General features: G+C 38.5%; 1 protein-coding gene across 1 annotated transcript in view; it reads right to left on the minus strand.

The window, feature by feature from the left end:
• LOC122814129 (polycystin-1-like) overlaps positions 1-13,718 on the minus strand; it is a 1,441,736-nt gene that overhangs the window by 1,222,785 nt on the left and 205,233 nt on the right. Inside the window, 1 exon segment of the mRNA XM_044086744.1 lies at positions 1,941-2,146. Within this exon segment, the coding sequence (XP_043942679.1) occupies positions 1,941-2,146 (206 nt within the window).

Raw genomic sequence — 13,718 nt, forward strand, 5'->3', positions numbered from 1 at the left:
CTATTTTCATTCAGCCATGGGATAGTCTTTTTCAGGATGTTAAAACTATAGCTTTTTATGAGTTTACAATTAGATTTGCAAACTGCAGACGATCAAGAGTGACAATGTCCACTCGCAGTTTTCCAAGAGGCAGTTTTGCAAATCCAAATACATCGGCTACACTATATCACATGGGCAGTGTAGTTCGGCTATCTGAGTTCAGAATTGTGAATGGAAATCACACTTTAGTGAGGAATAGGGAATTAACCCATTTCCTCACTGTAGTGCAATCTCGGAGAGGGTATATATAATTTGCAGGGGGTGTGGGGCTCAGCCCATACTTGAGGGGTGCAGGGGGCAAACCCCCCTGCACCCCCCAGCCTCCCACTTGAGGGGTGCAGGGGGGGTTCGCCCCCCTGCAAAATCGTAAAAGTGTTGTACCATTGACTCTAGAGTGTCACGGTACATTACAGTGCATAGCTTGGGTGACTGACGTCACTGCTATTTCTCAGAAGTACAGGCAGACACTGAGGACTATGGCTAACCAAGTTCGCCGTTGACTGCAAACTGGGAGCCATAATTGACTCTCCGGCTGACACGGACATCCTTCAAAAAGGCCTTACTGAGACAGACACCCGGTGTCAAAGTCATGGCCTCAAGCTAAATGCCAAAAAACGCATAGTCATCCCATTTGGGAAAAACAAAATACCCACGAATTACCACATAGGTGGCAGCCCCCTTAATACAGAAGAGGTAATAAGAGATCTGGGGACCCAGGTAGATAGTAATCTCTCCTTTGACAATCATATTGCCAAAGTAGTTAGGAAATCCTTCTATGTGGCCCATCTAATTACTAAGGGGTTCGCATCTAGAAATAAAGAGGTTATAGTGCCCCTCTACTCGTCACTCATCAGACCCATCATAGAGTGCAATGCCCCATTTGGGATGTACCTCACAAGACACTTCCAACACCAAGAGGATTACTGGCCTCAAACATATGTCCTATGCAGTCCGACTGAAAAAAACTCCGGCTGTACTCAGTGGTATATCGCTTACTCAGAGGTGATCTCTGCCTGACTTACAAAGCCATGTCCAACTCAGAATTGCTGGACATGCTCCACCTAAAGAAATCCAAGTCACTGTGAGTCACACGCTCTAGTGAGCTAAACCTCACCACAGCAATAAAAAGAACATGCTGGAGGGATAGATTCCTGTCACAGAGACTCCCCATGCTTTGGAACAAAATTCCTAACTCTATTAGGCAGAGCCCCCTCACTAACACTGTTCAAGAGAAGCCTTGATGAGTGGATGGGTAACAGAAAATACACCCCTGGGATCACTTCATTGGCTCTGCTTGACAGAGGCACAGTTAATTAATCAATGGGGCGGCGAAAGCCGACACACTCTAGCTAGGCTTAAAAATGCCCTCGGGCAGATAGCCTCGTACCTACCTATGAACCTATCAACCTATGTTAAATACATTGAACTGCTGGAGTCGATGTATTCAGTTTCAAGTTTCCTGCTTGTTCGCTGTTGCAATTTTCAGGATATTGATTTGATGTTAAGGCCAATCGACGGATGCATTTTCAAGGTTTCAATAGTAAACTCTTTTTATGTATGTTGCAGATATTAATGTACTTAATTACTCTATACATATTGGGGGTATTAAGAACTTACCCTTGATGTCAACTTTCACAAGTTTTATTACATTTCTTGGAAGGCATCTAAATGATACATGTTTGATAGAGCTATTTCAAAATAAAAAAAGAATGAATGTCCCAAAGTCATGTAAGATAAAAATCAAAGCTCTAGGTCTCTGTTCTCTGAGTAATCATGGAGACCAGATAAAGCTCTAGGTCTCTGTTCTCCGAGTAATCATGGAGACCAGATAAAGCTCTAGGTCTCTGTTCTCCGAGTAATCATGGAGACCAGATACAGAGGTGATCACTCCAAGCACTTACCTTCAGTTGGTTTCTCACAAATAAAAGCTGTCTTTTTGCTGCATGCTGTACCCCTCCTCTCTCTGCTGGAGTCCATATAGACACAATTATGTTCAGGTTTTTCCCAGGCTTTTTGGTCCTGCAAGTTCTGCGCTGGGCTACCATCAACCCAATGGAACCTGCCTGGAGAGTCAATATCACTCAATCCTATCCAAACGGGTTCACTCCTGCAAAACCAAAGACATTGTAAGGACTGTCAGAAAGAAAGTAAATATTTTTTAAGAAAAGGTGACACCACAGTTCATAATTTCACCTAAAGTACACTACTTAATTATTGTGTTCACACTTGCCTTAAAATTTTAAAACAAAAATAAACAGGAGATCATGAAACAAATTTATCAACACATTGAATGAACTTAATACGTCTCAACCTGTTAATGCAAAAAGTCTGGACAAAGCTTGACAAAATGGGGGTACAAATAGGGACATATTTTAAATATTTCTCTTATAACCTTAGAAAGTTGCTAGAGTAACAGGATTTGTTTTAATATACATTTTCTGAAGGATTTGAAGTCTGAAACTCAAATGTATGTCATTATTTAGTGACTTCAATCCTGCGATCATTCCAGTGATTTGCTAGGAAAAAAGAGGAACAGGCCAAACATATGAGCCAAAAATCTTGACATTCTCGGAAAATCTGTACAGTTGAGAGGTATCACATTGTGAAATATAACAATATAAAATCATAGCCTCCTACAATTTTACTTTTTGTGAGATACCACTATTGTTAATCTAGTGGTTTGACCAGCCATTACCAGTAGCAAATGAATTAACTGCTGACAAAGACTGAGTAATGTTTTGTCACATACACTGCATGATGTGTTCATGCTTTTCCATTCTTTTAGGTTCATAGATAAGTACTAGAGTAGCTGCCCTTGTAGACCATTTTCAGCCTAGCCAATTTCCCTCTTGGGGCTTGAATTAACTTATCTCATTTGGTGTTTGGTCGATGATTATACAGTATGTTAACCCTAGTAAGAATAACTAGGATCATATCATAGATAATTTGAGGAGACCCATGCATGGGATAAAGCATTTAGAAGATGCTTCTGTCATTTAGTGATCTAGACGGCAGTCCTAGGGTAAATTTTCTATTACATATCCATAGATTCAAGTTGCCCTTGAATATGGGCAGGAATGAGTTTTGTTTTAAGTGGGTGGGGAGTCTGTTCTAGAGCAGTGGTATCCCCTGAGAGATATGGCCATCACTCCAAACTGTTCTGTTGATATTGCAAAAGAGGTTTAGATCTTTAGGCCAAGTATTTCTAATGATGTTTGACTTACTGATTGCAGTAGGTTCATCAGTACTGAGTTGGAAGATGCCTTGTATGCCAGACATGGGTCACCTCTTAGCACTCTGTAAGATAATTAGTATAGTGACAGGACTTTGAGTTGGTCCATGACAGACATATTTCTTAGACCTTGTATCCTTTTAGTAGGGTGTCTCTGTGGGTATTCCACTTTTTGCATGTGTCTATACAGATACATGTCAAAGGGGGTATTAAATTCAATGACTGGCCTAATGAGGGTCAAGTACAGGGGAGAATGACATCTCTAGATTTAGGTGCAATCCCTTTATTTATAAGCTGCATAATACAGAAGGAGTTTCTTACAACAGTGGACATGTCATCAAAAGTTAGTCACTGCCCACATAAATTCCCAAATCCTGAACAACCGCGTCAACTCTAAGAGGTGTATTTTCAATGTGATAGTTTTCTGGGAGAGACAAATTCCCAAAGGATATGATAATGCATTCTTTGGCATTTAGCTTCGGTCCATGATAGTGGTACCAGTTAATTGTTAGGACAAATCTTCCTGCAGGATGGCTAAGTCATTTGAAGTCATCTACATATTTAGTCAGACAGAACACTTTGGTATAGGCTTTTACTTCACATACGTAGATGCCAAACAGGAGAGGTCCCAGCACAAAACTCTTCTGCATCCTACCTGTGAGTCAGCTGGAAATCCAATGGGTAATGTTCTGGTTTATTCCCAGTTTACTCACGCTTTCTACTGTGTCACAATGGATGATTGGCTAGATCATGGTATGTGGTGTGTACCATTTTAATTTCATCCATTGCTTTGGTAATCTTTTCTAAAAGGTCCACCAGACTGAGTGAGCATGACCTGCCCTTGATGAATCAAAAGTGAGACAGTTCCAATGTCTGGAAGTTCCTTCTGTCCTTACTGCTTAGTTCTATAATAAGTGCTTTCATGGCTTTGCATTTGAGGTTGGTTAGACTTACTGGGTCTGTAACTGTTTGGGTCTATGGATGGTTCTCTCTTATGCAGGGACATGACTTAACTCTTCTCCATTCACTTGGTACAAAACCTATATGGAGGTTGAGGTTGAAAAAGATTGTTAGACAGTGGCTATATCATGCTTTATTCTATTTAAGGTGCATCCCAGAATATTGTCAAGACCAATCAATGCAATATTTTAGCTTCTGATAGCACTTATAGGACTTGGTCCTTTGTGATAGCTGGAGGTGAGTTGGTGTCAGGTATTTCTTGATGAGATAGATTTAAGGTAGAGCTGGGTAAAGTTTGAGCTGAATTTATAGGCCAGTATCAATGTAGGTAACATCATTCACAACCAACTCAGCACATTACTGCAATGTGCTTTGCTAAAACATGTCTTCTGATTGTTTTTGGCTTAGGTGGCTTTTTAGCCTCAAATTTGGGTTGTATGGATTTTACTATGTTTCTGAGTTGCTTATTTATTTCAGTGATGATGGCTCTATCATTCTGGGAATTATGTTTCTGACTTTTGTCAAAAATCTCTTCCTTTTATTCTAAAGCCTGTTGATATTATGGACCACCATAGGGGTTTATTCCTGGGGATGTGATCTGCACTTCAGGATACAGCTATACCTATGCAGATCTTTACATAATGGTATAGTGTGATTATGTAATTTCTTGCATATTCATTGGAGTTAACTTACTTTTGTGGAGATTTGAAGTTTGCTAATATACCATTTAAGAGTAGGCAGTTTCTCTTAGAGAAATGTTTAAAGGTACAGTGAATAGAAGGGGGCATGTAATCTGAGAACTCCATCATGTCTGTCCTTATATAGTCTAGCTAATTACATCTCAGGTCATTGACACCCAAATATACTACCATGAAAGATTCATACTGGTACTTGTTCAAGGACTTGAGTGCGTATGTGAGGTGATGGATCCTGGCACAAAAAAGCAACTAATTGTCAGTCTTTCCTTGCTCAATTTGGTAAGAGATACATCTGTGTGTCTTACAGTGGAGTCATCTATAACAATAATTTTAGGTTGGGTCTGTCTTATGGATTCAGCAGCAAAGACTTCGGGACTTCATGTGGTGTGGTGGGTAGTTGGATTAACTTGTTGAGTGTGTTTTGTGCCTGTGCTGTGTTTTAGAGGTATTTTAGGTTTAGGCAAGTTAAACTTTAGAACCTCAGCATAACAGATTATTTGTACTGTGTTGACATTGGTGAGATACAGTATGTGCGGTGTAATACTAATGATTTTTGTATCTAAGTTTACTGTGTGTAATATTTTTGCCTCCAAGAACTTTATATATGTACATATCCCACACATTTTGTTATGCTTTAGTAGTAGCGGATGATCATCAGATAGAATGATATAATTCTTACTCTGTCTTCAGATACCCACCTCAGTCAGGCTGGCTGCAGAAGTTGTGATGGAGCATTGGTTCATGGTTTCAACAGAAATGACTCAGGGGGCAGGGGTGACCATAACTTTTTGAGTTCAGTTTGTTTAGGATAACATTTGTGTGGAATTTTATTAAGGAGTGGTGTAATGCATAGTTATCTGGTCAGAATGTAATGCAGCTCAAATTGTTTTTATTTGAACTTAGCATGGGTTATTTGAGCTACAGACCTGGATTTCTAAGGCTGTATAGATTTTTCAGGTGAATTACAGGGGAAAAAAAGCTGTTGCACAGACCACCTACTACAGAGGGAGCCCAATGGTTGCGGTGCACTGAATACAGCTCAGATGGAGCAGCCCCCCCACACACACACACTTTTGATGAACAGATAGTTTCTCGACACTTCTCAGAGTCATGAATAAAAGACTCTCTGATGGTGCAGCTCTGTCCAGGTTATAGCAGAAAAGCAAGGGAGGGAAGGATCTGATTTAATGAAGCCAGTAGTGCAGCTCTGTGACTTTAGAACCTGTAACAAATCACTGTTCACTTAGTCCTATGACTCAGGGGTACACATCAATGTCCCCAAGTTTGTCAGAATTTCAGAAACTATAGCTTTTACAGTGGGACAGGGAAAAACTGTAATGGGTGTACAATCAGTAGGCAGTAGCAGGAAAACAGTAGTTAAGGTACCAGTGGGAGCGGGGAGGGATGTAACAATGTAGCAGACACAAGAACAGGAGAAAAATGGTAGCAAATCTATCTGCAGCAGCAAATGTAACGAAAAGAAAGGCAGTGCAATGCAACTTTAAGCAGGCAAATAATAAGCAGCATGCAAGACTCTGGCAGCAAAGCTAAAATATAAAGATCTGTAGCAGCACAAATCCTGTTGGAAAAAATATACAATACTACCAGCATTGCAAAGCATAGCCTAAGGCACCAGACCAGGCATAGTTTTACCAGTAACACTGCTTTTGTGAAAATGCAGTTATAAATAATTAAACGAGGCTCAGATCATGTAGTAATTCACAATTATCGCTCAGTCATGAATTAAACTACAAGACTAGTACACTAGAACTACTTAAAATGCAAGCAGTTAATTTTTACAAGTAATTCTACTTATGAACATGGAACTGCAGTATGTATCTTAGCAGTCCAACATGAAGTAAATACATGGGGCATTGCTGCATGTTTCTTGTTTGCTTTTTCCCATCTGCAGGACCTGGTCTTGAGGAGCACATATTACATATTTTGATTCATTCTGAATTCCCACATATTTTCTGAGATAAGGTTTTCTAATTGATGTACTGTTTCACCTGTATTCCAAAACAACATTTAGGTTATATTGTCATTGTACTATTTTTCTGGTTCTAATAAGCAACCTAGGAAGTGTGAAATGTAACTATTAATGCATCAACCCCAGTTCTCTTTAGTCTGAGTCTCAGCAGAAGTATACAAAGCAGTAAAACATCTGAGCATTCTTTTTATTATCAGTAAAATAATGGGCCAGTGCTTCACTTGTACAAGTTTTCTGTACGAAAAAAATATACGTATATACCTTTTTTTCTGCAGTTTATTATATTGGGTATGAATGAGAACTGGTTTCAAGAAAACTGTAAGTTAATACATTACAGGAAACTATATACAAATGGCACCCTGTCCTAGTGACCACTGAATGATTCTTGTATTTATCCATGTTGTATGATCTAAGTTTTAGCAAATATACTAATTGCTTGAAACAATAATACTTTAACAAAATGCATTTTAGCACATGTACTTTTTGTCAAACTCATCTGTAGTATAATGAAGAAATCAAAAAGAAACAGTATTCATTAATCATGGGTGGGGCAATGGATCAGAAATATCAAAGGGTGTGGCCTTTCTCAAGGTTATCTCTTTTTCAGACTTGGCAATCCTGGTCTTGCTGCTTGAGCTCAACAAAGAATTTTTATTTACGTACCTGTGTTAATCAGTATAATAATTTTGGGATAAAAAAATAATAAATATGACTTTAGGTAAGTAACTACTTACTCAAAGATAATATTTTACTTCCTAGGTTAATGTAAGATGCCAAACATAAGTTAACAATGTTTTTCTTACTTAATCTTTTTACTGCCATAACTAAACTTTTTGGTTACGAACTGACATTTTATTTGCCAAGTTTCTCATCTTCAGTTTAGCCTCACAATAAGTGGGCTTCATGGTTACTAGACAACCAGCAGCAATTCTGTAATGTGATCTGCTTGTTGTACAATACTATATCATGTTACAGTTACATCTCATTTTATACTTTAGTATGGTGTAGTGTGGTATGATTTTATCTATCTAATATACTCTTATGTATATAATATGCAGGATCTGTCTCCTCCCCATCTTCTTTGGCCTGTCCCTCCCACCTGTGTCATGCAATTTTAAAGGACACTAAGGATTCATAACCAAACACCCACTCAGTCAGCAAGTTACAAGGATCAACAGCTCTTTCAGTGAAAAAAATCCTTTCTTATCCTTGAAATACATCTGATCCTCCTTATTTCTGCCTTGCTCCTTGTGCCTTGGTTTTACCCCTTAATGTTTCTCATGTAGCATTTTGTGCATTCATAGCACAAGTCATCTCTCTCCTATGCTCTAGTGAATACAAGTTCAGAAATCCTAGAAGCTCTTTCTGCTCCTTTCCATTCACCCATGAGCTTCCTCTGAATGATTTTGCATTTTTCACCTTCTCTTCTGCTTATGGTCACCAGAACTATACATTGCATTCTAGGTATGGTTCCAGCAGTATTTGACAGAGTAGGTTTATAGTCTCATTATACCACACAGAATGCAGCCCAACACTCTGGTCTGATGTTCTTGCTGCCCTCTTGGGGTGATCCTGGTTTTCAGGTAACAGTATGATGATCATCCACTAACTTATATATGACTTTTAAGCTGTTGTATCCAAAATGCAGAACATTGAATTTATCTGCCCTGAACCTTAACTGGTGCCCCTCAATTGATCTACACATGTGGCCTGTCAATTTTCTGGATTTTTTTCATATCCAGGACAGTGATGCAGATATACGTGTCATCTACATGCGGGTTTAGTCTTTTAGTTACCCCACTTGACACGAAAGACAGATATGTTGAATAGTGAGGGCTTCAGCAGTGCTACTTGCAGCTGTCCTCTAGTAACTGATAAACTTCCACTGAACTATCACCCCCTGAGTTCTTTACTGCAATCACTCCACTAGACATTTCGTAAGTTTCTGGCCTATTCCTAACACATTGACCCTGCTGAGTTGTCTTTGATGTGGTATAGTACCAAAGGCCTTACAAAGGTCCAGACAGGCCATGTCTAATGGCATGCTTTCATCCATGGCTGCTGTTACCCATTCAAAACACTGCATACAGCTTGATTGGCAGGTCTTCATTAGACAGAAGCCATGTCAGTTTTGACCCTGAAGTATCTCCATCCCCTTCCTTTCCACTTTCATCAGACTAAATGTCCTGTAATTACTTGGATTGATCACATTACATCATTTGAACAAAGAAACAACTTAAGCTTTTTCAGGTCATGATTCACTTTTCTATAGGACAGACACCATTTACATTAATTGTCCTGTCAGGGAACTTACTAGGTTTCTGAATGAGACCCTTCCCAAGAATACTGAATTTAGAAGGCACTCTTTACTTAGAAAATGAGCTCTCTACAGTAATTCTGAGTCTTATAACTGCGAGTCACAGAGTTACGAAAATAAAAGTACAAAAACATAGCAGAACAGAAAATATCAATGCTCACCATGGTCTATTTATTTACTTTTTATTTGTGTGTGTGTTCACTGGCATAGTCTGACTGGGAAAAGCCTCTTTTTGTTGATTAGTGAGGGCTTCAGCAGTGCTACTTGCAGCTCTCCTCTAGTAACTGCCAAAGATTAATATTACATTATATTATAAAAAAGATTAAATATAGAATCAAATAGGTTGTATATGACTTATCAAATGGTCTAATAGCTAACAGACTAAGCAAACTTACATTAGATGAAAAATATCATTATAATACACAGGGTTGTGTACAGTCAAACAAGTTATCAAAGAGGTACACATCATACAGTTTATACAAGTTTTGAGGCTGTACAGTAAATAAAAATAACAACAGATAATGTATCATGCATGTTCCTTAAGGCAGTAATAGGAAGGACAGGGGTTATCTTTAATGACCAGCAAGGAAATAAGAGAAGAAAGTAAGAAAGTAAAGTCGGGTTGAGGAAAGTAAAGGTAAAGCGGAAAAAGGGAATCAGATGAGAGAAAGTGAAAAAAGATGTTACATATATGTTATCTACAGTGAACAGTAGAGTTGCGGATAGCACAGATCTTTTATAACTTTAGCCAGGAGTAGAGCAAGAGCAAGACCATTAGTCTTACAGATGTTTTTTCAATTGCTGTGGAAAGATTTATTGTTAGTGACTTGTTTTAGAAAGTGGAATGGAGTTTCACACTTTAGAAACTTTTAAAGTTGTTTTTGCAGGGGGCTACACAATAATGCATCTCCCAAGGTGGGGGCAAGCATCACGTGCCCTTCAAGCTTATATATACCAACTCCAGTATTACCATACCTCAGAGAAAAGGAAATTCTCAGAGAAAGAACAGTCACGGGCTTAGTATAAACAAGTCCACATTTTCACACATTCAGTCTCACTGACTGTGGGGTTCACAGTTAAAAGTCTTGGAATATCAAATAGTTATTAAGAAATGCCCTTGTCATCCTAAAGTACCTTCTCTCCTTGTGCACCCTGTTTAAATTAATGTCCCCCCTTCCTCCCTGAAAGCTTCTTTCCATTTCTGTGTCACACCCTTGGCTACTTTCTTTTCCTAATCCAACCTTAGCCTTCCTTACCTGATGATTCACTTCCCACCTTGCCTTGATTGAGGCACACTTTTCTTCATCCTTTTAATTTATTTCTACAACTTTTATTTATTTATTTCCAGTTTGATGACGGGGGAGGTCAACTGGGCTCAAAGAGCCCGTTTTCAGTGGAGGCCCAGGGAGAAAAGCTCCAATAATACATAGTACAACTCCATAATATGAAGTACAACACATAGTGGAAATAGAAACAAACTAAGCAAATTTTACATACAAAATAGCAAAAAGTAAAAGTTAAACAGCAGCTTGGAGAAGGATGTAAAGCATATTTACATGTTTAGTAGTTGAGAACAGTAGTACAAGGTTAAATTAATACAGAGGTTTAAATCATTTGAGAATGATGTAAAAGTAACATTAGCATGGATGAGCTCTTTATGCATGAATATTAGCATGAGTTAAATTAATACAGAGGTTTAAATCCTCAGAGTTGTATAGAGGTAGCATTAGCATGAAGGCAGTACATAGGGTTAATCAATAGTGTGTAAGGATGAACAAACTTTGTGTGTTATAAAGTATTTATGTATTAAGCCGGTTAGGTAGGTGGAGTGCAACTGCATTTCCATTTTTCGGAGAGGTAAGAATGCAGCTGAGTTTTGAACTGTTCAGAGTTCTCAGAAATTCTTAGAGATGGAGGGAGAGAATTCCATTTTCTGGCGATGGAAAAGGATAGGAGAAGCTGACCAGCTGGACGGTTTGGTTTATAAACAGAGATTAGATTTTGGTGGGTAGATCTTAGAGTTCTGTTTGGGGTGTATAATGTTAAGATGTTTGTTAGTGCTGGGCATATAGTTGGTTTGAAAATAAGCTTGTGAGTGGTGATGAGTTGGAGGTAGTTAAGGTAGTTTGGGAGTTCTAGCCATAGCAGCTGGTGGAGAGGTTTACAGTGGTGAGTGGTGTATTTGGAAGTGGTGGCAAACTTTGAGATTTTATTGTAACAGGATTCTAGTTTAGAAGAGATGGAGGAAGATAGGTTGGTTATTAGGGAAGCACTATACATTAGTGAAGGTAGTAAGAAGGTAGTGGCGAGTGTCTGTCTTGTTGAGTGTCTTCTCCTTACTCCTGTGTATGACCTTGATCTCCCTGCGTAATCAGCTCAGTCTGCTACTGAGCTTCAACTTTTTGTTTAATTCCAGGGGCAAAACTATAACGATGATTTTAACTGCTTGTTTCAAAGTAAAACTGGGTATAATTCATCATTTAGTCTAGCTTTTAATGAAGACTTGGAGAGTTGTGGAACTATGAGGAACTAGCTTTTCAAAAAAAAAATGAAAGAAAATTAAATTATTTTAATTATTTCAATTCTGCTTAAATATTTAAGTGCACCCAGCCCCATGTGCAAAAATGGGAAAAAAGGGGTTGTGGATGGATGGATGGATGGATGGATGGATGGATGGATGGATGGATGGATGGATGGATGGATGGATAGTGCCCTCTATGGTGATACGAATTTGTACTTTTCTGCTCTATCTCATCTGATTGTATTTTTAGTTTGTTCAGGGACATTAGTAATTCTGCATTTCTATTTCCACAAGTAGAATTACTTGTAAAAAGCTGTCTGCTTGTATTTTAAACTCTGCTGGGCCAAAGTCTTGTAGTTTAATTCACGGTCATAGCAGAACTGAGTACTTCTAATACCAGATTTGTGCCCAAATAATTTATTACTGCATTTTCTCATAAACAGTGTTACTGCTAAATTTCTGCATAGTCTGTTGCCTTAAACTGTAGTAGAAGTTTGACAGTAAGAGAATTGTCTCTGTTCTAGCTTGTGCTTCAGTGTTTCTATTAATTAATTTATTTATTTGACATTTGTTAACCGGGGTGTCCAACTGGGTATAGTCCATTTTCAGTAGTGGCCCGGGGAGAAAATCTCCAAATAGAATTAAGCAAAAATATTTAACAGTAGAAATACAAAAAGTATTTACAAGAATATTACAATATAACAGTAAATATAGAATGTTACAGGTCATGTCAAATATTTACAATAAAAGGCAAGGTAAGAAGAAGAAGAAGAAGAAATTACAGGAAAAAGACGTAAAAAAAGTAAGAGTAAGAAAACTACTAGAAGAAGGAAAGATTAGGGAACAGAAAAGAAAGAAGAAGAAGGAACAAAGACTAAGCTGGAGTCTAGTAAGAGGACAGAAGGAAGAAGGAGAAGGAGTCCTATTAAGGGGAGGGATTCATGTTGGATAATTACAGAGACAAGACCAGGAACTATGAAGGTGTAATTTAAACGTTTTCATAAATTCATAAACGTTAGAGATAACTCTCAGGGGTAACAGGAGTTTGTTCCATTATGAGGCAATAGAGGAGCTGAAAAGATAATGTCCAATTGCTTTTTTAGATTTGTAGATTTCTAGAAGCTGTATTTTATATTTTATATTCTGCTTACCATTTTCCTGCTTACATTCTGTGTCTGTCCCATCCTCACTAAATACAGCACGCTCAAACAAACAGTGAGTGCGCCCACTACAGGCTCCAGCATGCTGGGCCTTGTATTCACAAATATGGGAGAACACTGCACCCTCCCAATGTCCCGTCCTCCATGGTAAGGTCTGACGATAAAGTTCTGTCCTTTGAAATCAAAATCAACTTTGTAATCCCATTAAAACCAGTAACGGTTAGGAAATATTCCAATGCAAATTACCTGTCATTAAGTGATGGTTTGTCAACTTCCCAGACTCTGAAAACACACCAGCTTATGCTGAATTGTTCTCAGACAATATGTACAACCACCTGAATGGCTGCATAGAGGCTGCTGTACCTACCAGAAGTAATCCTAGAATGATCCCCAGAAACAAACCACCCTGGTGGCATTCCAAATTAAACAGGATATAGAACAAAAGGGAAAAATTATGGCAAATATCAGGAAGGGTAATTCCCATAAAGATAAAAACTCTCTCATCAATGTAAATAAGCAACTTGGAGGGTTCATTAGGTCAAGCAAAGCCACCTTTGAGGTTAGCACATCCTTCCAGGTGCAAGATAACCATAACACCTTCTACAGGTATGCCAGAAACCTTAAGAGCAGAACACAACAATCTGCTGAACTGGCAGTTGATGGTGCCTCATTCACTGAGCCTGGCAATATAGCAAACTTGTTAGCACACAAAATCAGTTCCAACTTTATCCCCTTCTCACCCTCTGACCATCCCCTCATAATATTCTAAAGCATAACCCTTCCAACTAAAACTAAGGAGCA

The sequence above is a fragment of the Protopterus annectens genome, chromosome 10.part0 (assembly GCF_019279795.1).
Source record: "Protopterus annectens isolate FY-2018-M chromosome 10.part0, PAN1.0, whole genome shotgun sequence".
Classification (NCBI taxonomy): Eukaryota; Metazoa; Chordata; order Ceratodontiformes; family Protopteridae; genus Protopterus; species Protopterus annectens.